The sequence below is a fragment of the Equus quagga genome, chromosome 1, assembly GCF_021613505.1.
Source record: "Equus quagga isolate Etosha38 chromosome 1, UCLA_HA_Equagga_1.0, whole genome shotgun sequence".
NCBI classification, from domain to species: domain Eukaryota; kingdom Metazoa; phylum Chordata; class Mammalia; order Perissodactyla; family Equidae; genus Equus; species Equus quagga.
In genome coordinates, this window is record NC_060267.1 from 123,985,097 (window position 1) to 124,012,749 (window position 27,653).

Sequence of the window (27,653 nt, forward strand, 5' to 3'; positions counted from 1 at the left end):
TATTCGCATGGCCACTCTTACCTACTAGGGAAGTACGGAAATGTTGTTCTTAGCTGGGCATACTGATGCTCTAAGTAAAGTGATGTTATTCTTATTAAGGAAGAAAAGGGAAATAGGTGTGGGTGGGCAGCCATCTCTGCCACAGCCCCCTTACACCATCATGCCAGGTATTGTGGAAAGACTGTTTAATTTGGAGTACATCATTTCTTGTTACTGTCAGTTTATTTTGGAGTTCATATTTTATGGAGAGCACCAAAGGAAAACGTGTTCATCATTTCTGCTGTCAGTCATACAGACGTATGGGGAATCTACTCTGTCTGGTTTTTTTCTTCTTTCTCACCCATATGCCAGTCTCTTCTTGATAAAGAAGGCCAAGAATCCATGGGAAAAAAAAGAGAAAGAGGTGAGGAAGCCGAACCCAAAGGTGGCTCTACCACCTTTCAGCAGTGTGATGCTCAGTCTAATGAGTATGATGTACCAACCTGTAGGGTGTGGGGAGGGTCCATGAGATACTGTGTATAAAGACACTTCAAGCGTAAGAGCTACTCAATGAATAAATACGTTCATTGATCCCTTCCTTCTTTTCGACGGTAAAGGACGATTGAATCTGGATCAACCACGAAAATCTGACTTCTTTGATGGGTTCCCTCTCTAAGAAAATAGGGATACTTTTGAGATGAAAAGTGTTCACCCAAAATTAGGAGTTCTCCTTCTTGCCAGAGCTGGTGGAACCCTCTTGCTTAAGTATTTATGTAGGTGTGGAAGGAGACACCTGCAAAACTGAGTGAGACTGAACAGGTTCTTCCCCCCGCCTCTGGGCCTCCTGGATCCCTTGGAGAAAACAGGAATCCCTCCATTTGCCTGGCAACCTCCTGGGGTTGGCTGTTGAGGGAAAAGGCTTGGATAACTCTCAGACTCTCCAAGTGTGGTCTCTGGACCAACAGCAGGGGCATCACCTAATCACCCAAGAAGTGTTTGGAAATGCAAATTATCGGGCCCTACCCCAGGCCTACTGAGTTAGAAATCTGTGTCTTAATAAGCCTTCCAGGTGGTTCTGATGCAGGCTGAAGTTTGAGAACCACCACTCAAAATAAACCACTTTGCCCACTTTCTTTAATTAGTACACTTTCCTCTCCAACATGGAGTCATTGACTCTAGCTTCCATCTCCGCCCAGGCAGAAATGCTGTCAAATGTACAATTCCGTCTAACAAGCCCAGTCTTTCAAATTGGGCGAGGCCTTGGTTTTGAAGACTTTTTTGCACACTGACTAAAGCTCTTACAATCCGTCTGACACAGACTGAAGTTATTGCCAAACCTCCCCATTGGGAGTAACACCTTAAATAAAGGCCTTCAGCTATTCCATTTCCATAAGCCAGTTGATTGTGCTCCAAATGCTCTTGTTCATGGGGAAATGTACCTAGTCCGGCTTCACCCAGGGCACAGTCACAGGCCACCTCTACCTGGGAATGTTTAAGGGGAGCAAAGTTTCCAGCACATTCAACTGACCTGCTTTTGGAGAAGTGTACTCCATACACACAGGAGGAAAAATAAAGTTATCAACACACCAGGTAATAGCTTGGTGATGATCATCATTGACAAAATTCTATTGGATTTGCTTATTTACTCGTAAAAATTAACAAGTGAAACATGTTTGGGCTAAAATGAGCAATCTGCAGGATTTTCAGAGGTGGTGCCAAATTTAATTTTTATAGTGCCAGAAAGTATACTAAATATTTTCCCCTTACCATTGGTTCACTTGGTGTTTGTTTTGGGCTATACAGTAGTTTATTATGAAGGATGCCAGAGGAAAATGCACGCAGCGTTCCTGTGTTCAGCCGGAGACAGATTGGAAATTCAAGAGAGGGGTTTCTCCCTCCTTCCCATCCATCTGCTAATCCCCTTTGCTCGAGGAATTGTTTGGAAAGTCCGGCTCCTAAACACCAGGAGGAGACAAGAAGCCAACCTGAGAGGGATTATTTTTTCTCCTAGACTTGAACAGGTTTGGAAGAGGAATGGAAGTGGTGAATGGCCAACTCATTCTCCTTGCTGAGAGCAAGACAGATCACCTACCACATGAAATAAGGTTGTGAATTAATATTGTTAGTTAATATAAGCTGATTTGTTTTAATAATGGAAGCATCTCACTAGGTAAGTTTTTAAGTCATCTGCCAAATTATTGGTTGCCTTGTGAGAAATTATTTTAGCACATTCTTTATTCGAGGAATTATTGGTAGACTGGGAGAAAGGACACATTTTCAGTGGTGGTGATCAGTAGACTTGAATTATAAAAGGCAACACAAGATGTCCAGCCAGGAAAGATAGAGCTATGTTCTCAAAGAGTAGTTGCTGCCTCTGTTGACTGAAGAATTCAAGGTCTTCAGGATGGACCAAGATATTTATTTATCTCCTAAGTATTTCTAGAGTTCTCCATCATGGCTGCCCTCAGCTTAACCCAATCATGTTGGATTGGGACTTCTTTCTCTTCCAGTCTTAAAACCATGTGAAAGTTTTCCCATCCAGTCTCCAGGTGTGGACCTTGCCCAAGATGGCTTAATCAGGGTCCTTCTCTGGGGAATTTGGAATTGAGCAAAGCTAGTCAGTCTAGGATAGACTCTTGAACTGAGGTTGTGTAAACTTAAATGTTGTGGGAAACCTTAAGCTTTGAGAAGGTAAGACTATCTGCAGAGAGAGGATAGAGCAGACATATGAGGACACTGGTCTTAGAGAGATGAGAATCCCTTACCAATCGCCTTCCAGTGGCAGGTTCCATTTCCTCATGATGCCCTACCATATTGCTGGGGTTCTTCAGAAAACACCACATTTTTATAATAATTGGCCACTTTTTTTTCCTCTGAAATCAAACTAGCTTAAATAGCATTTTATTGCTTGCAATCTTCTTTCTTAGACTAAGATGGGGTTTGGTCTCACTCTATAAGCCAACAGTGTTGCCCTACCTCTCAAAATGGAAGAAAGGCCAAGAAAATCTAGATTGTTCCATTTGGAGTATGCCAGGATGGATAATATGCTTATTGCTATGTGTTCCTGTTATTTATTATCATTGAGGGCCACATGCTTTGTCTGTGCTCTCATTTAATTACCACAATCTTGTGATGAGGATTCTGAGCAGATGTGTAACTTGCTCATGAACACAGAGATGGAAACTGACAGAGCCATAACTAGGGGTTCAGATCTACCTGGCCATGCTGCACAAGGTTCAAGGAAGATCCCATCTCAGTGAGCCATGGACAGTATCTGACAGGGCTTGGCTCAAGGTGACAATTCCAAAGCGCTCTCGGGGATGACTGCTCTGGGCAGTGAAGAGAGGGGTGTGTGAGTAATGAGGAGCAATTGAGAGGAGGGTCAGTGGAGCTCCAATTAGACTCTTCATTATCAAGCATCCACAGTGATTCATTTGGTGTAAGCATTTGGCCCTCATGTTCTGTAACTATAATGGGAGTGGTGAGAATGACAAAGTAATGTTGCAATAAGGCTTTTCTACAAGCACTCCTTGACTGGTGAGGCAAAGCCCATTCCCCAAGACATAGAGACTGGCCCTGCTTCCTTGTATTTGGCAAACTTAGCAGATGAGACATACGGTGCACGGATTCTCCTGAGCAAGAAATGGTATGCTAGTCTAGGCTGGGATCATCATCAGCTTCTAATCCCAAATGAACTCATAATCTGGGCTTTTATGTCTTCTCAGAGAGAGTGCTGGTAACCTGTGGGCTGCCCTCAAAACCTGGAGCCGTTCCTTCCCTTCCCAGAATGTGGCTCCCTGCCGGGTGCCTCTGAGGAGGCTGCCCTGTGAATGCCAGCTAGTCTGTGGGAGAAATCTGTTTATGGTTGCCTTTGGGGTTTGATTAAGAGGGTGATATGCACATGATGGTGAATGGTTAGGATCATTTGTTATGAAAGTAAAGATGGCTTTCACATTTTTTTTAAGTCCTTGGCATAGCAAAGCCTTTTTCCTCTTCTCTTCTAATATTTGTGACTTAGTTTCTGGAGATCGAAGTAGACAGAGCTTTCGCAACTCTTCACCCCAGCCTTCCCAAACATATGTTCATATCCACGGCTCCCTAAACTCAAGGGAATTAGACCAAGCTTGTGGCGGGAGATAGATCTGATGATTTAAGAACCCCAAGTCTTCTGTCTTTTCCGTTTTGTTGAATGAATGCCTTGTTTCGCAAGAGCTGGTCATGATGCTAAGAGATAGTTGAAAAGTATTTTCCATGATGTCATCTGAGCTTGTGGGGTGTTTTTGTTTTCTTTTTTGTTCCTTTTTTTTTTTTTTCCTCTCCTATGTAATAGTATACCTTCTTTTTTGGCCAGTTTTTTCTGTCCCTAATTTTACACACAGCTGGATGGTATGATGTCTGTTTTCTTTTCTCAGGCAGAATTAGGTGTTTGGTGTTTTCCCACGTTGTCGTTAGGGTTGAATGAGCCTCAAAAAATGCAAGAATCTGTCCTAACAGTCGTAAATGGGAGCATTCAAGGATGTGTAAAAATACTCAGGTTGATAATGATTTTTAATGACACAGTCCGTATCCCAGATTTAGTGACTCTTTTTCTGACACACGTGAGCCGCTGCCTTGCAAAGAGCTGGAAACCTGGAGGGCTTTGAATGTAGGTGGAGGCTGAGGGACCCAGCAGTTCACTGAGTGCCAACTACTGGCTTTGACTCCAGTGCCAAGGCAGGCGCTGACACATCCCTTTGGCGAAGGAGGCACATTACATGCTGGAGACTAACCGAGAAAATGGTAAAGTCAGCTCTCGGGGGAGTCTTTGAGAAAGCCCTACCCTCCGGCTTCACCAGCGTGTTTGCCGAATTCTCTTTTTCGAGGAAAGTTTCCTGGCTTTATTTTCCCCTCATAGAAAGAGGGAAAGCCCCAAGATGTGGGTGATTTGTTCGCCTCTTTCTTTAAGGGTGAATTTCTCTGCAGGCAGTCAGAAACTCATATGCTCTTGAGTTTCTTGAAGGGTGGGGACCGTGGGAAGTCGATTGTGTCCTCCTGTGGGAATCGTTTGCCCAGGAAGCGGGAATGGGCGAGAGGTTTGAGTGAGGAACAAGTTACCTGTGTACTTTCCATCCTTCAGGTTCACCAGTACTATAGCTGTCTCCCAGAAGAGAAAGTTCCTTATGTCAACAGTCCTGGAGAGAAACTGCGAATCAAGCAGCTATTACACCAGCTGCCACCACATGACAATGAGGTAAGGGGCTGGAGGAGCCTTAAGAAGACTTTTCTTAGAACCTTCTGTGAGTTGTTACCTTCTGTGATAATGAGATCTCCAAAGAAACACTCTGGCAATTCGTTTTAGGTTTTAGCTTCCTTAATTACAGCCAAAGAAACTGTCCGACGCCTCCTGGAGAGTGTTACCGAAAAGCGGAATCTCGTTATGGACTGGCTTTGCCTCTGTGCCTGGCACTACTAGCTATTTTGGGCTAACCGGGGAGCACTAAAATTTAAAATCTCAAGTCCAGGCTTTCTTAGTGGGAGAAGAAAGTGCTGGTTGCCCCAGTACATTAGATGATTGAGAATTCTTGGGGCAATTCAGCCCTTGCAATAAATTTCTGACTCTTGTGAATTTTCAACATCATTTCATATTAAATGAACTCGCACATTTTCCGTGTTGTGCTGTAGTAGAGGCAACGTGTCCAGATTTACTGCGCTGAACATCTGTGCTTTTATCTTTTAAAGTCTGACTTGCCACGGTCGTCATTTGTACTCTTGAAAGAATGGCTTGCAAGCTATCCTTTTTTCTGAACTTAGACACATGGCACTGTACGCAGGCATTTGTTATCTTTGAAGTTAAATTGATCGTACAGGGAAGTTAGTAAATCCACTTTTAAATGAGCATGATGCTTGAGGGGTTTACATTTGTAAACTAGAAATTAATTTTTAAGTATTTGGATTTTTAAAATAGTAATCCTATAGAATTGAATTGTCCATTTCACTCTGATTGCATTTTAAACAAAATCATAATTATAACTTGAAAGGAGAGAGAACCTCTTCAGAGAGCTGGACCCCAGCTTTCTACCAGCTGTCCCCACCCACAAGCTGGATCCCAGGGGAAATGAGTGAGTGCTTTTTTAGTCTTTAGCTTCCCACATTTGAAGTAAAAAGGATCATTCAAGAACCTCAAAAATAAATCGCATAAGTGAAGCTAAAGCTGAAAAACTGAAGTAACTCCCTAGAAAGAGAGCCACAATTTCCTTTTCTGTTGTTTATTTCAGACTTCAAAAGGCAAATATAAATAATGCTTTCTCCTTTAAAGTAGGGAGCAAGCATTGTAACCTGATGCCCAGTTAACGAATTTGGAAGTGAAATTACGGGTTTTTACAAGCTGGAGGGGTGTGCCTTTCTTAAAAGCGTGTCCATAAAATGTCAATGGTATAACCATTTCTGGGCTGTTTGGGTCACTGTAGTTCTCTCTCTGGGACATCCACATGAAGACTTTTTTTTTTTTTTTAACTTTTTTTACTTGATAGAGGGAAGTGGTCTGCTCTCCTCTGCTTTTAATGGTTTATTCTGTTTACTGTTAATTGTGGTTTCATGAAAAGAGACCTTTTTAAATTCCTTCTTCTTATTGGTGAGAATTCTTTACATGTGACCCAGTAGGCCGATTTCACCCGTTTGACATGACACTTTTGAGGACAAAGAGTGATTCTAAAGTAAATATTTGATCATTCTCTTTTTCACCCAGATAAGACAATTTTAATATATACAGCTGCACCAGTTTTCAAATTAGAATGCTGGTCCTAGTTGAAAGCTTTCCCTCTAACGTTCTGCATAACAAATCATCTGAGCGATTCAGTTAACCTTTCTGATGCTCAGATTGTTCAAAAGTAACACAGGATGTGGGTCAGATCCATGTTTCCCAGAGTGTGGTAGAGACATGGCTTCAGGTGGTACATGGACATGGCAGTAAATAAACCTGAATCACATCATGAGAGAGTCACTCCCTTTTAAATTGCATTTCATTCCTCATGATTGAGTGGTTAGTAATCCAGGGGAAAATTTCGGTTTGGGCTAGCAGGTAGCTCACACCCCTCCAACTCCTACTAGTCTCCATTTTAAGTAACAGCATTAAGAATCTCCTTCAGGATCGCCCACAAGCAAAAGTAGCCAGCTAGAATCTAACAATGTGGTTTGTTCTCACTCTATTTATTTTTTCTGTTCGCCTTCTATTTTTTGCAGGTGATATTGATTTTCCATTTATAATCATAATATGCTTTCTTTTTAAGAAAATGTTTTCAAGTAAAAAAGAAATTGAGTCAGTTTTAAAACCAGTGTTTAGTAAATACTAGTTCAAGATTATGGCAAAATTCCTAAGGTGAGCATAAATAAGGGGCGAGAATGGGAAATAGCAGATTTGAATATCTTTCATGTCCCTCCCTTAATTCTGTGAGTTTCTGTGTTTAACAAGAAGGAAAATATCTTATGCAAGTTGATGCATTAACCAAAGCTCAATGGGCAGCCCTTTTCCTCCTGCACACAGATAAACACACAGGGATGTCCCTGAACCAGCACAGGGACGTCTGGACCGATCCTCACTCTCAACCCATTGTCTTCCCATTTTCCTAAAATGAGATGCTCAGAAGCCTTGAGCATGTTGACCACTATTCTGGCTCGCTGGCCTGGAGCCAATCTTTGGTGTTCAGAATCACTTACGTGGGCACATGGAGTTGAAAGTATCAGGACCCCACAATCAATTTGAAGATCCAAATCAATTTGAAAGAAGGAAAAAGTCCCAGATCATAACCAACACCAAAGCTATCCCAGATGGTTTGGATCTGAGTGTGGTGAGCAGAGTCGGGCAGGAAGGATGAGAAACGGTAACAAAACATTTATCTTGCCCAAGACTTGGGCTCTAGAATTTGGAGCCTTCAGGAAGCTCTTTTGGCTGTCAACAATCTTAGGAGAGACTCACTTTAAGTAGCCCCAAGCCTGGTGGTGTTAAGGTGCAGGTTAGGTCTATACAACCAAATGGGAGCATGTTTCATGTGAAAACTCTGAGGCATGAGTTTTGGGAATCCTAAGGAGCGAGGGCAGCCTCCTCCATGCCATTCTCTGTGTCTGTTCAGGTTCGATATTGCAACTCCCTGGATGAGGAAGAGAAGAGGGAGCTGAAGCTCTTCAGCAACCAGAGGAAACGTGAAAACTTGGGCCGAGGGAATGTCAGGCCCTTCCCGGTCACCATGACGGGAGCTATTTGTGAGCAGGTGAGTGTGGATTCCAGAGAGTAAAGAGGGATTGCTCTGGCATCCTTTCCCTCATTCATTCATTCACAATTATTTTATTGAGTGCCTACTTTCTCCCAGGCACAGTTCCAGGCCTGGCGGATAACAGCAGTGAACAAAATTTGAAAGCTTGATCTTGCCCTTGTAAGGAGTTACGTTCTAGGGAAGAAGTCAGACAATAACATAAATAACATGAAAAAATACAACAGGGAAGGGGGTTAGGAGTGCTAGGAGGTGGCAATTTTCAGTAAAGTGGCTGAGAAAGCCCCACTTAGAAGGTGGCTTCTGAGCAAAGATACATAAGAACTGAGGGAGCAAGTCATGCAGATCTCAAGGGACAGAGAGAACAGCCAGCTCAAAGGCCCTGAGGCAGGAGGATTTCTGCTGTAAGCTGGCCAATATGGTCGGGCAGAGGGAGTGAAGGGAGAGAATTAGCAGATAAAGCAAGAGTTTGTGGAGGGCCAGCTCATGGAGAGTTGTGTAAGCCATTAGAAGGAGATGGGAAGCCATGGGAAGGATTTGAGCATTGGAATGGCATGATGGATTTATATTTTAAAATGAGGCCTTTAGAAAATGGAGTTTTCCTGGACCACTGGTCAGCCTCTTTTCTAAGATCATCCCAGGACTAGTGCCATTTCAATGATAAATGACCACCTCCTTGGGTTTGAGGGATCTTTAGCAAATCCATGAAGCCCCTTGCATTCTCCCTAGGACCTCACTCAGCTAAAGAGTCTGGATTTGTTTTTCACTTCTACTCTCCTGTAGAGTGCTCAGGTCATGGTGGAGGAGGGTTTTAAAGAAAGCAGGATGGGAATCCAGCCTGCCTGGCTTCATCCTGACCCACCTCTTGGCCACCAGAAGCCTTCCAGTGCTGATGGCTTTTTTGGTTCTTCTCAGCCTTGCTGCTTTTTGTGCAGCCCCATCTGACTCCTTAAGTTCTTAAGGGACCCATCCAGGTGCTAAAGAGAGATGACCTGGATCAGTGAAGAAAAAACGAGATACTGCCTGAAGGGAGTGGATGCCATTTTGAGGCCCTTTTGGGGATTTCAGAGGGATAAGGAGAGTAGGTTCAGATGGATGGAATGGAGACACTACTTACTGAGGGGAGCCAAAGGACCAGAGATTTGGCAGTGGGGTCTTCATCCTTGAGACCCACCCTTGAGATGCACGTGGTCAGTGGTTAAGATGTGGGATTGTGTGTGCTCAGTTCAGGACATCTGCCACTCTCAGATCAGTCTTGGGGAACCAGCCCAGCTGGGGTCACCTAAGACAAAAGGAAGGTTGGGCCTTTCGTGGGCAGATATGGAGAGTAGTATAGAATAATGACGAGACCATGGAGGCAGAAAAACATAAGTTTGACTCATGTTTCTGACAGATGACCTCGACAGCGTTACATTTCCTTGGTTTTGTCATCCGCAAAATGGGGATAATAAATGCCTACATAGTAGAATTATGGTGAGGATTAAGGAGGATTCCATATTAAAGTAATTCAACAAGGAGGCCATTAGACTGGCGTGGCTCTAATGCCTTGGTAGCTACACACACAAACCAAAACCTAAGCCAGAGTCAATGTACTGGAATCCAAGAAAATGAAACTTAAGAACAACCAATTGCAGCCAACCAGGCTTTCCCAAATAAGGCAACCCCTTAAGCTATAGTCATCAAATAATTGCCTCGCTTTGCTTCTGCATCTTCTCTGTAAAGTCCTCTCCCCAACCCCCTGTCCGTGGAGCACTCCTCACCACCTCACATTGACACTTGCTGCCCAGTTCGAATCAGTCTTGGAGCAAATAAACCTGAAAACTTGAATGTGCCTCAGTTATCCCTTCACAGTGTGCGTGCCTCAGCTCTAGTGACGTTACCGTGAAAGGCCTGGGTAACACTTTCTGTAATGTGGTGTCTTTCTTTTGTCTGGTCACTCACATGAATGAGCCCCCAAAGACTGTTCCATGAGATCTTTACCTCATTTTCTGTGAAGGTGTTCAACCCATATGATGTCCATGGTGTGGGAATGGTTTGGAGGTAGCTTTTCTACTCTTCAAACATGGTCCGCAGAGCTCAGCCACTCCATGGGGCCATAGTACTAGACCCTCAGGCTGTGACCCTCATGGCCAACACCATGGTCAGCACAGAGCCTCCCCCTGGACCTGCTGCCTCACACTTTACTCCTCCCTCAAAGACCCTCAGGCCGTGTTGGTCTTATCCCAACCGTAAGCATGGGTCATGAGGGATTCTGCCTTGTTCCCTTCTGGATGGGAGAAGGATGTTTGGAAGATGAGTGAGGAGATAGGAGAGGGAGAGGGAAGAAGATCTTTCCATAGCCTGGTCTTAGACGTGGTGCCTTCTCAATCAAGATTGTGTAAAAAGATGTTAGAGGAAGCAGGCTAAAAGCATGCCTGAAAGGCTTGTAGAGAAGATAGTTAAAGATGGGCATATTTTTATGAACTCCCCACCTCCACCCCACAGTGCAGGCCCCACTCCCTCCCATGGCCCCATCTTTCCACTCTCCACCCCCCACAGCCTGCTCCTCCTGGTGTTAAACTTGGCTGTGCCTCTGCATGGAGTTTGGGGTATCTAAAAGATAATGAGACCTTCACTCTGTGTGTTTGCCTCCTGCCTGCTGAGCATCTCTATGTTGTTATGCTCAAAGAGTTTTTCTCCTTCCCACATTTGTGAGTCCTTATTTTCTCAGGTACTTGTCTTCATCTTACTTGTTGGCCCTAGGAAAGGAGAGTGGGGGGAGGGAGAAAACTCTGTCCTGCCACGTATGTAAAGTAGGTAGCATAGTGACTAGTTTGAAAATCAGTGCTCGATAACCAGCTAGTGGTGGTGGCGGTGGTCGTTCATCCTTTGTGCGTGGCGCTGAGAGATGGGGACTGGCGTTCATACTGACGTTTCTGTTTGCCTCACAGTGCGGAGGCCAGATTAATGGCGGGGACATCGCTGTGTTTGCATCTCGAGCCGGCCACGGCGTTTGCTGGCACCCACCGTGCTTTATATGCACTGTCTGCAACGAGCTCCTGGTGGATTTGATCTACTTTTACCAAGATGGGAAGATATACTGTGGCAGGCACCACGCGGAGTGCCTGAAGCCGCGCTGCGCAGCCTGCGACGAGGTCAGAGCACACTCCCTGGGGCATGCAGCCCTGCCCATCACCCCTCAGTTTGCCATAGCCAACATGTTGTCCTGTGGCTTCCTGCATTGAAGAAAACCATAGGCCACCCCACCTGCTTATATCAACCCTTTCCAGAGAGCAGCCCCACCCATCCTTGGTTGCTCGAATGTCCAGGATTGTGGCCCACCTTACTGAATGTGGCAGTCTCCTGGGCCTCCAGATGGGAAGACAGTTTCTGGAACTGAGGAGATTCCCAGGTGGCACACCCCTGGCACTAGGTCAAATCAGAACTCTTAAAAAAAAAAATTGAAAAAAGGCTTTGTGCAGCTCTAGATTTCAGGCCAAATCCCAGGGAGTAATCATCAGTAATTGTGTGTCACATGTATCTTAAAATAGATCTGTTTCCTGAGATTCCAGGGGACAGATTGGTTTGAGAAGAGAAGAAAATGGGGAGCATTATTTGATTCTCCCACAATTGACACAAGTTCTGATAAGGGGTCAGGAGGCAGACGGAGACTCCATTTGGATGCTTCTGCCCCATATACTCTAAGAGGTACTTGAATTTGCTACCCCCAGTGAGAAAGCAGACGGGAACACAAGGCCCATGCCTGAAGCACCAGAAGCACACCCAGTGTGACCCGTAAGCTGAAAGAATAGAAGACCTGGTTCAGCTTAAAAGTTTGGAGCAGAGAGGAGAATGTTCTAAACCTGACCACCTTTATGGGAATAATTTGGGGAAAGGTCTCGGATAGGGGTTTTGTCCTGCACAAAGTAGACTTTTGGTTCTATCTGACCCGTGAACAGCAATGCGGGGCCCCGTAAACAGCACTCCACTTTTTCAGCCAGAGTCCACTATTACATGGTGTTTCTTCCTTATAAACTGCCTATCAGAGATTCATTCATCTTGGAGGAAGTCGATCATCCTTAACTAATTTGGATTCTAATGCTAATAGTGATGTTCACAAGAGACCCTCTAGGCAAGCAGTTGGGAAGCTGGTTCCAACTCTGTAATTCTAGGCAGCTGCTTTACCTTCATGCCTCAGTTTCCGCATGTGGAAATTGGTGCTTATGACTTTATATTATCTAATGGCAAGTAAATATGATGATTAAAGTGCCTTGAAATTTTTGTTTATTGAGATATAATTCATACAGCGTAAGGTTCACCCTTTTAAGGTGTACAACCATCACTGTCGTCTAATTGCAGATCATTTTCATCATTTAAAAAAGAACCCCATATCCATTAGCCATCACTTCCCTTTCCCCTTCCCCCAGCCCCTGGCAACCACTAATCTATTCTCTTTCTCTATGAATTTACATATTCTGGACATTTCATATAAGTAGAATAATACAATATGTAACCTTTTATGTCTAGCTTCTTTCCCTTAATGTGATGTTTTTAAGGTTAATCCATGTTATAGCATGTTTCAGTACTTTCCTTTTCATGGCTGAATAATATTCAATTATACGTATATATCACATTTTGTTTAGCGATTTATTAGTTGGTGGACATTTAAGTTGTCTCCACTTCTTAAGTATTATGAACAATGCTGCTGTGAACGTTCTTTGACAAGTTTTTGTCTGGACACACATTTTCAGTTCTGAGTATACTCCCAGAAGTGGAATTGCTGGATCATGTGGTAATTATGTTTAACTTTTTGAGGGAATCTAAACTGACTTCTAAAACTGCTATACCACTTGACCTTCCCACTATCAGTGAATGAGGATTCCAGTTCCCCTAACCCTTATTATTGTCTGTCTTTTTCATTATAGTCATCTTAGTGGGTGTGAAGTGTTATCACACGGCGGTTTTGATTCACTTTTCCCTGTTAGCTAACGATGTCAAGCATCGTTTCATGTATTTTTTGGCTATTTGCATTTCTTCTTTTTTGGAGAAATGTCTATTCAAGTCCTTTGCCCATGTTTTCAATTGGGTGATTTTTCTTTTTATTGTAGAGTTGTAAGTTTGTTTATATATTCTGGATACTAGCCCCCTATTTGATACATGATTTGCAAGTATTTTCTCTCATTCTGTAGTTACATTTTCACGTTCTTGATGGTGTCCTTTGAACACAAAAGTTGTTAATTTTGATGAAGTCCAATTTATCTATTTTTCCTTTTGTTGCTTATACTTTTAGTGTCACATCTAAGAAACCATTGCCTAATTGCCTAATCCAAATTCAAGAAAACTTACACCTGTGTTTTCTTCCAGGCACTTTATAGATTTTTTTGCTCTTATATATAGGTCTTTGATCCCTTTTGAGTTAATTTTTGTATATGGTGTGAGGTAGAGGTTCAAATTCATCCTTTGGCATAAGGCTGCCCGGTTTCCCTGCACCATCTGTTGAAGAGACTATTCTTCCTCTGTTGAATGTCCTTGGCTCCCTTGTTGATAATCAATTGGCCATAAGTGTCTGGGTTTATTTCTGGGCTCTCTAGTCTATGTACCAGTACCACACAGCCTTGATTACTGCTGTTTATATTAAGCTTTTAGATCTGTGCTTTGAAATTTTAAAAAACTCTATTTTAAGAGTCAAAACACAAATGCTTCTGAGGGGTAGGCAGGTATTGTAAATGAAGGTGACTCATTTTAAGGCAACAGTGAATGGTGAAGAATATGACAAACCAAAGAACTCGCCACTCATCTGAAAGCAGCACCCCCTCTTCTCAGCTCCAGCTTGCTGTTGGCGTGCAGGAATGTGCACCAAGCATTGCTGAATATTAAATCTTCAAAAGAGAAACCAAGATTCCAGGTGTTTATATGACATTTCCCTTTAAAAATATTGTATCGAAGCCAAATAAAACAGATACGTATGTTCAGAGTGCCCATGAGCTGTCAGTTTGGGTCCCACTTTATATTCGTCAGGGTAGAACATTCTTCCACTTATTAAAATGCAGTTAAATTAATCACTGGCCAGGCCAGAAACCATGTTTCATTGTGCTTTAGGCAAATCTCAGTGCAAGAGGTGATAGAGATATAGAATAAACATACGTATAGATTTTTATTTAATAATTTGTGGGCGGGACCTGCTTTCCTGCTCCTCTCCTTTGGGTCTCCCACAGCTCTCCTTCTTTAAAATGCTTTCTCATGGCTGCGTCTTAACCACTGACTGTTTGGTTTCCCAATCTCCAGATCATCTTTGCAGACGAATGCACAGAAGCTGAGGGGCGGCACTGGCACATGAAACACTTCTGCTGCTTCGAGTGCGAGACAGTGCTGGGCGGCCAGCGCTACATCATGAAGGAGGGAAGGCCCTACTGTTGCCACTGCTTCGAGTCCTTGTATGCAGAATATTGCGACACCTGTGCCCAGCACATAGGTGAGGCAACACTTGGTACTCAGCTCGGTCCTACTGTGACTAGATCTCATTTGTGTCTGGTAGAGTTAGAATCCCTTCGGTTGCAAGTGATAGAAATACAACTCATAATAGCTTAAGTGGAAAAAGAAATTTCTTGGCTCATCTTACTAGAAAGGCCAAGGAGTACGCTGGCTTCAGGTGGGGATGGATCAAGGGTCCAAACAAAGTCTGTTTTTGTCCTGTGTCTCAGCTCAGCTTGCCTTCTGTTGGCCTCATTTGAAAGTAAGCTATCTTCACATGGTAGCTAAGATGACCCCTCAGATATACATAATCTTAGCACATGCATTGTCAAATGGGAGTGGGGCCATGTCTCTTCTAATATCAGAGTCAGTTCCTCCAAGTAGGAACCTTATCATCCTTGGTTTGGTCATATGATCTACCCTGGAAACAAGAGAATAGGGTATTTCTATTGGTCTGCCTGAGTCATAGGCCCACCCCTGAAAGGGGGCTATGTGATGTATAGCCCCACCACCAAGGGGACGGAGTGGGGTGTCAGAAGGGAAATATAAACAGATCCTCCACAGCCTCCTTAGAAAAACTTGAGGGTTAGCAGAGGGAGGGACCAAAGCGGTCCTCTTGGTAGGAAGGGGATAGTCAAGAAAACCAAACGGTTTCTGGCAAGCATGTCTTTAAAAATAAAAAATCAGCAAAAGCTGACCCAGCCAAATATAAAGCAAGAGAACCTCAAATAGCTCATGAGCTATAAACTCCCCAAATAAGTGGTAGGTCTGAGACGGAGAAAATCGTTTTCCCTTTGCAAATAACCAATTTGTTCAACCCTTCGATGCTATTCCGGATCATGCTGCATCTGTGGCTTCTTCATTCAACTTGCCTGTTTTGGCACCTTGAGAATGAGCCGCCCTTTAAAAAGAAAAACAAGAGTTGGCAGTGGATGAGTGTCTGTGAGACCAGCAGCCTGATCTTCCTGTGGCTTGTGCAATTCCAAGAAATCTGCTCAGAAGCTGCCAGCTCCTTACCTACACGGGGGAGATGTGGAGATTATCAGCCTGGAGCCCATTTTACCCAACTTAAAAGATTTTATCGGGAACAAGAAGAAGTGGCTTTGTCTCCCTGGTTCATCAGAAGTGATGTATTCAAATGAAAAATTAGTTAGTAGTATGAAGCCCTTTCTAAGCTGGAGTCCCTGCCAGGCCAGGGTCAAACATTGCTGCTGACCTTTGTCCAGCAGCCTTCCCTTCCGGGGGCCTGGGTGATATGCAAATCCCCTTTCTCTTCACCCCAAAGAACCTCACCCTCTCACGGCCTGACGCCTCAACCAAGTACCAACGAGCTTTCATTTCTCACAAGATCAGAACAGGGAAGCAGACTCTCTGTTATGCTAAGAGTTAGGAAATAGGGAGCTTGATTTGGACAGGTGGCTGCACATGTGAGGAAGGGCAGGGGGTGGGACATTGTCAGAGGAAAATGATGCAACTTACCTGGCATTGCTCACCGTGGATTCTGGGTCTACAAGTAGGTACTTGCTCGGCTGAGAGGGGCTGAGTGTACAGAACACTTACCTACGGCACCGATACCCCCTTCTCAGTAGTACTTCTGTTTCTTCTGTCCCTTTCCGTTGAGGCTTAACAGCCTCTCCAGAAACTGCCACTTAGAATTCGTGCTCAGCGGTTTGGAAGAGAGAAAATCGGTCTGTTGCCACAGCATGTACACCTCAGAAGGCCCCTCTGTGTTCTCCTCTTTCTACCTTCTTTTCGCTCTTTGAAGCTTTGATTGGCATTCCCTTCTCCTCCCCTCTTAAGTCCATAAAAGGCATCAATGTTTTACTGGAAAGGGGGACCTCTGGCCTGCCGTGTTATCACTGCTCTAGTTAAAATGCTGTCCCACCCTTTTTTTCCCCCCCTAAATCCACTTTTCTGTAAAACGTAATTTTCCTGTGACCGCGAAGGCTATGCTCTGTGTATCATGCATCCCACAGTCTGGGTGCTTTACTCTGACCATATTATACAAACATTCCATATTTATACAGCCGCTCAGAGCGGACCCTGCATCAGGCAGCCGTTGCCAGGGCAACGGTACATTTGCCTGCACGCAGCAGAGTAAACAGTCCTATAAACAGACCGAGGCTGTAGCAGTAGACAGATACACCCTCAGAGAAGTGCTTAAAGGGCTTAGAGGGGGAATAAAAAAGGAACGCTTAGATGTGGAATGGCAGAGCCCCTTTCCAGATGTTTAGAGTTCAGGAGCAGTTCAGAGCACCATCTGACATGGTTGATGCTTATCAGGGACCACGTTCCGCTGCCTGCAGCGCAGCCTTGTAAGACGCTTCCCTCTCCACTCTCCCCACCGCGGCCCGGTCCTCTGCGAGGCTTCATCCCCAGAAGTAGGCCTCGGCTGCCACATCTGAGTGCGTGTCCTTGCAGAAGCATGGAGAAGCAGCTGACGAGGACAGGCTGTAGGAACTGGACTTCCTGCGTCCCTCTGACAGGGCGTGGGTACGGCTGCAGCTGCTGGGGCTGTAGCGCTGAGGAGGAGCTCAGAGTCAGGACCCAGGGCAGCTGGGATAGGAAGGCAAAACGCCCTGGAGGAGAGGGGATTCGGGGCAGGGGAGGGAAGATCAAGCCAGTGTCAGAGTTCTTTCTTGAACTGCACCCAGGCAGCAGCCCTCAGAAAAAGAGAGGGACAGGCGTTAAGACCTAATAAAAATACAAAAAGAAGAGCAGTCAGACTAGTTAGCAGACACTGGTCTAAGCACACTCTGCATATTAACGCAGTTAATCCTCTACAACCCTGGGAAGTAAGTACTAGTATTTTCCCCATTTTACCTCAGAGAAAACTGAGGCACAGAGACATGAAGCCACTTGCCTAGGGTCACACAGCCAGGCAGCAGCACAGCCAAGATTTGAACCCAAGCTGATGGGCCTCAGCATGTTTACAACCAGCTGGAATGGCCTGGAGCTGGGATTTGAACCTGCTTTTGTCTGAGTCCTGAAGCCTCATTCTCAACTATTAGGGGGCTATGCCTCCCTGCGCCCGCCTGTCCTGCTTCCTCCCAGGAGCCTGGGGAGGAAGTGTGGATGGAGCCCGCCCCGGCCTCCTGGGAATGCTGTGCTGAGGGGGAGTTGATTCACCGGGTCCCTCTTGCCTTGGAGTGGTCCTTGTGGCTGCTCCTGTTCCTCTCAAAATCCCCTCTTAGTCCCTAGGGCCTGACTGTTAAATAAACAGATCCCCCTTAGTCTGGGGAGGAGCTGGTAGGGAGAAGAGTTTGCCTCCTGCCTCTCTGTCCCTGGGCTCCAGGGACATAAAGGAAAGCAGGGAGAGCAAGGCGGGGAGGAGAGGCTGCTCTGCCACTTGCCTTTTCTTTGGCCCTTCTCTATTCCTCCCAGTTTCTCATCACTGCCTCTCTAGACAAGTCTCCAGAAGTCATTCCTGGAAAGTCCAGGCTCAGGACTCCCAGCCACTAAAGGTGAATTTCACATTGGTACTCCCTTTCCAGGAAGACATTTATTGTCAGACATCAGGAGTCTTGCAGAGGTGCCCTTTCATCCCCCAGTGATTGCTGGGGCCACATTCGCAGCAGGCTCTCCCTATGGGAGGAAGGCCCCAACAGCTCCCAGCTCCCATTCTGCGAGTTTAGCAACTGCTGTCAAGAGAGAGCCTCCCTGGGTCACTGTCTTAACAGTCTAGATGACCTAGTGTAGGTCACGTGCCCACCCCTGAACAGTCACTGGACTGGAAGATACGGCTTTTTACTGGCCGGCGGGGGGGTCCAGGCATGGCTTTAGCCCCTCCCAAAGCTCAGGGCCCAGGGCTGGCAGGGAGAGGCTGTCCCACAGGGAGATTAAGTCCTATAACCAGAGGAGGGCAGAGGAGATGCTGAGGAGGACGAACAGCTGGGGCTATGGGAGGTTCCTGTACGCGGGTGGAACAAGATCACAGGTGTAACAAGATCATGTAAGCCAGGCACAGCACCGGCATGGGGAGGAAACATGTTTCATCCTTTCCTGATGAAGTTAAGTAAAAGATATGCATGCTTATGGAGGGGAGAGATCTTTGACAAACCACGTCCAAGTTTTTCCTTACCAAGGGCTGGTTTTTCCTTACCAAGGGCTGAGATCCACTGTTTTCTTTTCCACTGAGCTGCTACAGTGATTACCACTTGGGTTGGCATACCCTGGTGATGGAGTTCAGTTCATCCATCCATTCAGCAAATCCAGTGACTGGCTCAGGGGTGGGCACGTGACCTGCACTAGGTCTTCTGAGACTGATGCACCAGGCCATGTGCCTGGAGATACCAAAGAAACTGAAAGACCTTGTCCTCATAGAGCTTCAGTTTTAGTGGGGGAGAGAAGTAATAAATACATGTGCATACATAGTGGTGCAATGTCAAGCAGTATTCACACAATGAAGGAAAATATAGCAGATAAAGGTGGAGAATGATGGAGAGCATGCTATTAGGGTGGACAGGAAGACTTCTCCAAGGAGTTGGCATTTGAGAAGACCCCTAAGTAGGGTGATGGGGACAGCATCAATGTCACGGTTAGGAGCAAGACTTCCTGGGTACAGATCTCATCTATGATTCCTAGCTATTTTACATTAGGCAAGTTATTTAACCTCTGTGCCTCTGTTTGCTCATCTGAAAAATAGAAATAATATTAGAAAGCTACCTTATACAGTTAAGGGGTTAAATGAGTTTACATATATGCAAAGCATTTAAATCAGTGCTTTATGATACATTAGTACCATTATTGCTGTTTGTCCAGAGGAGTATGTCCCAGGCAGGAGGATTCATGGACAAGCCATTTTGATCTAGTTTCTCTATTCTCAGAGCAAATGGGTTAAGAAGGAGCTGACTGGTAGAGCAAGGGGGGTCTCGTAATAGTACATGAGTACCATTTACGTGGGGACCTGATCATTGTATTGACATTTTATTCTGCTGCATCTGGAACCCTGAGACAAACCAGGGTGCTGTATGCTTCATGTCGTATTGCAATACTCTGAGCATCTCGTCAGCCTCTTCCATGTCTCTTCTTTCCCCAGGGATTGACCAAGGTCAGATGACCTATGACGGCCAACACTGGCATGCCACTGAGACCTGTTTCTGCTGTGCTCACTGCAAGAAGTCCCTCCTGGGGCGGCCATTCCTCCCCAAACAGGGCCAGATATTCTGTTCACGGGCCTGCAGTGCCGGGGAGGACCCTAATGGCTCTGACTCATCCGATTCAGCCTTTCAGAACGCCAGGGCCAAGGAGTCCCGGCGTAGTGCCAAAATTGGCAAGAACAAGGGCAAGACGGAGGAGCCCGTGCTGAACCAGCACAGCCAGCTGCAGGTGAGTTCCAACCGGCTCTCAGCCGACGTGGACCCCCTGTCGCTGCAGATGGACCTGCTCAGCCTGTCCAGCCAGACGCCCAGCCTCAACCGGGACCCCATTTGGAGGAGCCGGGATGAGCCCTACCATTACGGGAATAAGATGGAGCAGAACCAGTCCCAGAGTCCTTTGCAGCTCCTCAGCCAGTGCAACATCAGAACTTCCTACAGTCCAGGTGGGCAAGGGGCTGGAGCCCAGCCTGACATGTGGGCCAAGCACTTCAGCAACCCCAAAAGGAGCTCGTCACTGGCCATGAAGGGGCACGGCGGCAGCTTCATCAAGGAGTGCCGAGAGGACTATTACCCGGGAAGGCTGAGATCCCAGGAGAGCTACAGCGACATGTCCAGTCAGAGCTTTAGTGAAACCCGAGGCAGCATCCCAGTGCCCAAATATGAGGAGGAAGAGGAGGAGGAGGAAGGGGCCATATCCACTCAGCAGTGTCGGACCCGTCATCCAATCAGTTCCCTGAAATACACTGAGGACATGACACCCACGGAGCAGACCCCTCGGGGCTCCATGGAATCACTGGCCCTGTCTAATGCAACAGGTAGGTTCTGTTCCACTGGAAAACAGCATGGGGTAGTCTCTGGGTGACCTGATGCCCGTCACCAGGATTTTAGTGCTGTTCCTGCCATGTGCCCTCCTCCAATAGGTTGTTGAGGAAGGTGAGCCCAAGTTTCCTATGGCCTTTGTCTTTGATCAGATTTCCTACAAGCAGAGCCTGAGACAGGGATTAGGATGCCTATGATATGTTCAGGGCGTGCTTCCAGCGAAGGAGAGTGAGAGAAGCAGGACGGGGCAGGGAGAGGAGCCAAATGAAGAATGATGTCTGGGCTGGAGTCAAGCGTCAACCTTATCCCACAGGGGGCTCTAGAGGATGACTGGCACCATACAGTTGTTTCCCTGTTGGGACAAAGGGGCTGACATTTTGCACCACCATGTCAGTTCTTGACTTTGGGCTGCTGGAGAGTGACGTGGGGATGAGGTTGTGGATGTGGGCATGGGGCAGGGCAGCTCCTGTCGGCCAAAGGCAACATTCAGGAGAAGGGACAGCTGTGAGCTGCAGGCAGTCCTCATGAAACCGGATGCTGCTTGGGAGCCCAAAACGTCCCTGACAACTTGTGAGACTGAAGCCCAGTATCTCATTAAGGAGCTGGTTTTAATGTGTAGATAAAGACAAAAGAAATGTGGATAGACACAGAGAAGGCAGGCAGGCTGAAAAGGACAGAAGTGGGGAGAGAGAGACACTCCCATACCTGCCCTGTGCAACCAAATTGTCTAGCCGGTCTGTGTGCGTGTAAAGACTGATGTAGATGTCCTCTAAGATGGCGCTACTCAAAGTGTAGTCTGAGAATCAGGGCTGGCCACAGTCCACGGCGAGATAAGTGCTGAAATTATCAGTGTTTAGAAACCTTAGAGCAATTTGACGTTGCTGTGACATCCAAGTGCGTGTTCAGTGGGCTCATCTTATCGGTCCAGGGACAGACCAGCCAGGGTATTGTAGAACCCACGGGTGAGTTGTCTGTGGCATGTGCTGTGTATCAGTCGTGCTCAGCAAGCCACATACCAGTCCACAATGGATTGAAAATAAAAATTGGCCCTTCCCCATGGATAGTCTGTCCCTTTTGGGCAGGACACCTGAGGAGGAAGACACATGTCTGCCCCTTACAACAGGGATCCCATAGTCAAATGTGTCTGGATGGAGCCTGTGACAGACTTGTGCATGTCAGCCCCATCTGTAGGGGACAGCCACTGCTCAGCTCCAGCCGGTTATTGCCACGTGCAGGGGTATTTATTTATTCAACTAACAGTTATGTAGCTCTTACCAGTGCCAAACATTGTTCCAAGCACTTTATAAATATTAGCTCACTTAATTAAATCATCGCAACCCTATGAAAGAGATATCCTACTAAATTCTCACTTCAGAGTCGAAGGAACTGAAGCACAGAGAGGTTGAAGGACTTCCCCAAAGTAACCCAGCTTTTAAAAGATGTAGCTTCGATTTGAACCTGTGCATATGGCCCCACAGCAATGCTCTTAATCACACCAGGCTGCCAACCTATTATGAGCCCCACGCTGTCAAATCTTCCAGTTTTTCCAGACAAGTTAAATATGTGGATTTTTTAAGATGTGGAATCTATTTAAACTCTCTGCTAGACAAGCAAAATGTGTCTCTGAGTTGTAGGATGTCTATACGGTGTGTTTTTAGTTTTTATCCCCCTCAAATGCTTTTGCATCTATGTTCTCATTTGTCCTAGAGGACAAATAGCAAATATCCTTACCCCCATATTTCAGATGAAAAAAATGAGGCCTTGGTGACTAAGCACCTTGCCTGATGTCATCGAAGTGAGCAATTAGTGCAGAGTGATGCTGCCTGGCTTCCAGCCCAGTTTGTGTTATTCTCAACAGATTTATGTGCTATAATTATTTAAAAGGCCAGGAGATAAATAGGTAATTCAGCCTCTCAAGCAGAATTTCTCAAAGCTAGACCTCCTGCATTAGAATCATTGGCTGCTTGATTAAAATAAGGACTCCTGGGCCTCCCTCCCAGACCCCTTGCATCAGATCCTAGAGAGGTGGGACCCAGGAGCCTGCATTTTAACCAGCTCCCTGCTGATGCTGGTGCAACCATTGTCTGCGATCATTTGTTCCTGGGTCTGTCTGTTCTGGCTTTATTGTCCTCACACTAGGACTTAGGAGGAAATCAGGAGATCTGGGGGTCGGGGAACATTGGAAAGGCCATGTGGTTCCGTTGGAAGAACATATGGTCTCCAATCCTAAGGAAGAGGCGGGGAATTTATCCCCTGGTTTTCTATGGATCCTTGGGTGAAGCAACTGATGCCCCTCTGTCTCGGAGATTTTTGGAAAGCAGCTCTGAGCCATGTCTGATATAGTTGAGAAAAGTCCTGAGATCACACTGTCCAACATAGTCGCCACTAGCCACATGTGACTGTTGAAATCTGAATTCGTTAAAATTAAATGGAATTAAAATTTCAGGCCGTCAGCTGCACATTTCAAGTGCTCAACAGCGATGAACTGAATTTTAAATTTCCTTTCATTTTAATCAATCTAAATTTCAGTAGCCACATGTAGCTAGCGGCTCCCCTGTTGGACAGCACATGACAGAAGTGAGCTGCTAGGATGGGCACAATTTTAACCCCATCATTAGTCCCTTTGGAAGTTCTCACATAAGCCCTGGTTTTTCAGATTCTCACTTAATTAATGGTTTGGAGTACCGGTTCAAATCCAGCCTCCATCATGTGAGAGCTGTGTGGTCTTAAACAAATTGCTTAAATTCTATAAGGCTCAGTTTCCTCATCTATGGAACTCAGTGAATAATACTACTTCCTTTGTAGGGTTTTTGTGAGAATTAAATGATAATGCATTTAACCTCATTAATACAGTCTTTGACACACATGACCCTCTGTGGTGGTTACGTGATACCTTTTATTAGTAGTATCTCTCCCTCATCTCAAACATACTGGTGCATGGTTTTGACCTCTAGGAATATTTTGGTTACTGACGTCTCCCAGCATCTCCAGCTGTGCAGGTTTGCATTTTTCGGTTTGAAAATTCTCCTTGGGCAGCTCTTTTTCCTAACCAGCATGAGAAGAGCTGAACATGAGAAGAGAAACAGGGAACTAAAAAAATCCCTTCTGTGCCCTTGTGTTGCCATGGATCTGTCAGACACAACAGCCTGGAAGAAAGATTGTGGCTAATATTCTAAGCACAGCTTCATCGTTTGTCACTGCAGCAGACCCTAAATAGCCTTTCACGTCCTACGCGGCGCATACGGTCACCACGCATGTTGCGTTGACTAGACCTGGAAAGTCGCTCTCTCTGCAGCCGACCCTCACTGTCGCCTTTGAATTTTAACAGAAAATTCAGTAGTCTTTAGAGAAGGCAGCATCTGAACCGTCTGTGTATATTTAAATCCTAGACTTGCAGTCTATGAGTAACAGGTATGTGTCACAAAAGGCTTAGGACACATCTGGATGCTTCAGTGAAAGCTAGATTTCAAGATAATGGATTTTTTTTCTTCCGTGGTCAGTAACTTATGTTATTGAATAAGTCTGTAATGTTTAATCTGGCACGAAGCATGATCTTTTGTGGGCAGCATTTTTCCTTAGAACAGATCTGGAAAACCAGATAGCCCCACTGGCTTGCCAGACTCAGATCAGGGCTTGGCACCGCCTGATTTGTTTAGAATTGGGAGCGTACATCTCTTCTCCTTGGAAAATACAGTCCCTCCCTCATGCTCACACAGAGTGAGTCAGGCAGGCACCGTCACCATTTGTACCACCACCGTGTAGGAGCCTCGCAGAAGCTCTTTATCCCTACTGTGGCCTAAATGTGCCTCAAAAGCCACTTGCAGCCTGGGTGATCATAACATTAGAAATAGTTGGGCCAGACCCATGGCTTAGTGGTTAAGTTGGGCACACTCCGCTTCAGCGGCCCGGGTTTGCAGGTTCGGATCCTGGGGGCAGACCTACACTGCTTGTCAGCCATGCTGTAGTGGTGACCCACATATAAAGTGGAGAAGGATTGGCACAGGTGTTAGCTCAGGGCTAGTCTTCCTCAGCAAAAAAAAAAAAAAAATGAAAGAAATGGTAATAACAACAACAACAACTAACATCATTGGATGTTTATCATGTACTCAGTACAGTTCTAAGCATTTTGCATGAGCTAACTCACTTAATCCTCACAACAACCCTAGGAAGTAGATACAGTTGTTATTCTCATTTCACAGATGACCCAAGTGAGGCACAGAGATAAGCAGACCAAAGCCACACAGATTGGAAGTGAAGGGGCGGGATTCAAACTCGGTCATTCTAACTCTGATGCCTGTGCCCTTAATCACTAGCCCATGGCAGATGTGAGTGAGGATGATGATAATAACTGATGATACTCACAACAGACCACTGGTGACCTGGCATGCCAATGACTTCACGCATAGCATCTCTTTAAATCCTCATAACAACCCTGTGAGATAAGTCTGATTATTATATCCATTTTAAATATGAGTACAAATAGAGTTCAAAGAAGTTGTGAGTCATGGTCACCCCCGAGGGCCAGGACTTGGACTCAGCGTGATGGTCTGCAAAGCGTCTTAACCTCTCTGATGTGCATCCGCCCAGCAAGGGTCCTGATCACACTTGGGAGATTTGCGCAGTGACTCTCCTGAAGGGACAAGGATCCCTTTTCTTGTTGCAGCCAGTTTGTGGATGTGTCTGTTTGCCCCTGACAGGGCTAGAGGGAAGCTTGAGCACAAGTGTCAAGTGAAAACTGAACGGCAGGAGGCAAAGGTGGCAGTCCGAGGTGATGTGCCCAGGTCAGAGGCAGCAAAGACAAAGGAGACCAGGACAGATTGTCCAGGGGTTGGCACCTGGGCAGGATGCACTGATGGAGAGGAGACCAAGGCTGTAGTGTAAGTTAGGGTCAGGGTTCTAGTCACACCGGGGCCAGGTGTAGAGAAGAGCTGGAATTGGGACTGCTTCCCTCAGGCAGAGGTCACACCAAAGGACAACTGGAGCCTGTCAGCTGGTCCCCAGCAAAGGGCCCTTGTGTGCAAGGATGGGGCTGGGAACGTGGCTATTCCTTGAGGATCAGCCCGATTCTGTAAGGAGTGGTTGGGTCAGAGAGAACTGGGACCTATAGGAAGGAAATGCAGACGTGGATGGGAGTGAGGGCAAAGGAAAGATGGTTTCTGTTTGTCCATTCATTCGTTCATTCAGCCAGCAAATGTGACGCGAGTGCCTCCCCTGTGAGTTACAGCAGAGTGAGAGCGAGCGTGGGCTATAGACCATCTGCCAGAGTTGGAAATTGGCCTTTGCAGTTTAATAGCTGTGTGCTCTTGGGCAACTGGCTTATTTCTTCTGTATCTCAGTATGCTCATCCTTGAAATGGAATCACAACAGTGCTTACAGGGTTGTGGTGGGAATTAAATGAGTTGATTCCTATAAAGATTTTAGGACAGTGCCTAATTCTCTTTAAGTGCTCAATGAATATTAGCTCTTAGTAGGTGCCGGAGATGCAACGCTGAGCCAAGGTGGACATGGGCCTTGCCCTCCTGTAGCTCACAGTCCAGTGGAGTTTCATAGATAGTAACCATCTAATTGTACGATATAAAATTGCGTCTGTGGTAAGTGTGGGGCTAGGAGGGCATATGAAGAAGGATATAGCCAAATTGGGGAGGTCAGAGAGGGTATCCTGAGACAGTGATGCTGAAGGGATAAGAGAAGGAACATTTCAGCCAGCAAGAGCAGCACGTGCAAAGGTCCTGTGGTTGAAATGTGTGGCAAGTATGAAGAACTGAAAGAAAGCCCTGTGGATGGGTGGAGCACAGAGAGTAACAGGGCTGGAAAGGAAGGTGAGGGCTAGGTGGTACAGAGCCATTTAGGATATTTTTAGGGTTTGGGCCTTTCCACTAAGGGCAATGGAAAGCCCTTCAGGTTCCAGGCCAAGCAGGGAGGGGAAATGATGTGATCAGATCTGCATTTTGAAAAGATGGCCCCTGCTGCAGTGCAGGGAATGGGTTGGAAGAGGGCAAGTGCTGATCCAGGGAGACCTGTGCAGCCCGGGGACTAGGGGAAGGTGGCAGCACCCAGGTGTGAACAGAATGAAGACTGAAATAAGAGGATGGATGTGACAGTGACTTAGGAGAGGAAATTGGCAGATGTTTACAGTGCCCCTGGGGGAAGGGTCCTGGGAGATAGAAGAGATCCATTTGAAAACCTAAAAATAGATAAAAGTTTGCCTACTCTGATTTTTGACCCAAGCCAGCATCAGCAGAAAGTAGCTGTATCACAGGCCTGGATATGCAGAGACGCAGCAGGAAGAGAAGTCTGAAAGGGCTTCCTCCCATCTTGGATCACTGCTGCATTGTTGTGACACGTCCACGCCTTTAACAGGCATCACCTGCGCACCCTGACAGGGGAAACTTGGTTGTGCAACCCCAAGACGTATTGATTGCTGGGGGAGTGGGGTAATTTTTCAGTGTTGCTGGCAAACTGGAAAGCAATGAGAAAACACCAGAGTGGGGATCTGAAGCAACAACTGGAACAGCGCCCTTTACCAAGAATGTCTGTAATGTTTTTTAATCCCCGTAATGCAAAACATTTCTACATTTAATTGGGGGCAGGAACATTTCTCCTGCTCTTCTGCATAACTTGGATATCCATCCTCTAACCCAATTTCTTTATTTAAATCGATGGGTAAAACCTCCTAACCAGCTGGCGCCCATTACTTGAGTGGCCACACCTCAGACGTGCTCAGAAGTTACGCAGCCCAGGTCTTCTTGTTCATTCCCTCCTCTGGGGAAGATGTGCGGCCCAGTCAGCAGTTGCACATTTGAAAACCTAGAATTCACCTGGAGTCCTGTCATTTGGCCCCAGGGCTAGCCTGCAATCTACTTGAGAAGTGCATAGGGAGTGTCTTTGTTTACTGGGATTACAGAACACTTTTTGTTTGCCAATGTCAGAATTCAAACTCCAACTGGTGTAAAAAAAACATTTTTTTTTTTAATCAAGTAACTACCAAGTTCACAGATTTTGGGTTCCAGGCACAGCTGGATCCAGGTGCCCAAATGATGTGTCTGGGCCTCAGCTTCTTTCC

General features: G+C 45.9%; 1 protein-coding gene across 7 annotated transcripts in view; it reads left to right on the forward strand.

Annotated features, from left to right (window-relative positions):
• Window positions 1-27,653, forward strand: part of PRICKLE2 (prickle planar cell polarity protein 2) — a 306,961-nt gene that overhangs the window by 249,235 nt on the left and 30,073 nt on the right. For all 7 annotated transcript variants that reach the window (XM_046680788.1, XM_046680823.1, XM_046680795.1 and 4 more), the window contains 5 exons: window positions 5,096-5,209; window positions 8,085-8,222; window positions 11,153-11,356; window positions 14,487-14,673; window positions 19,711-20,586. In XM_046680788.1, coding sequence (XP_046536744.1) covers window positions 5,096-5,209; window positions 8,085-8,222; window positions 11,153-11,356; window positions 14,487-14,673; window positions 19,711-20,586 — 1,519 coding nt within the window. The remainder of the gene's footprint in view (window positions 1-5,095; window positions 5,210-8,084; window positions 8,223-11,152; window positions 11,357-14,486; window positions 14,674-19,710; window positions 20,587-27,653) is intronic.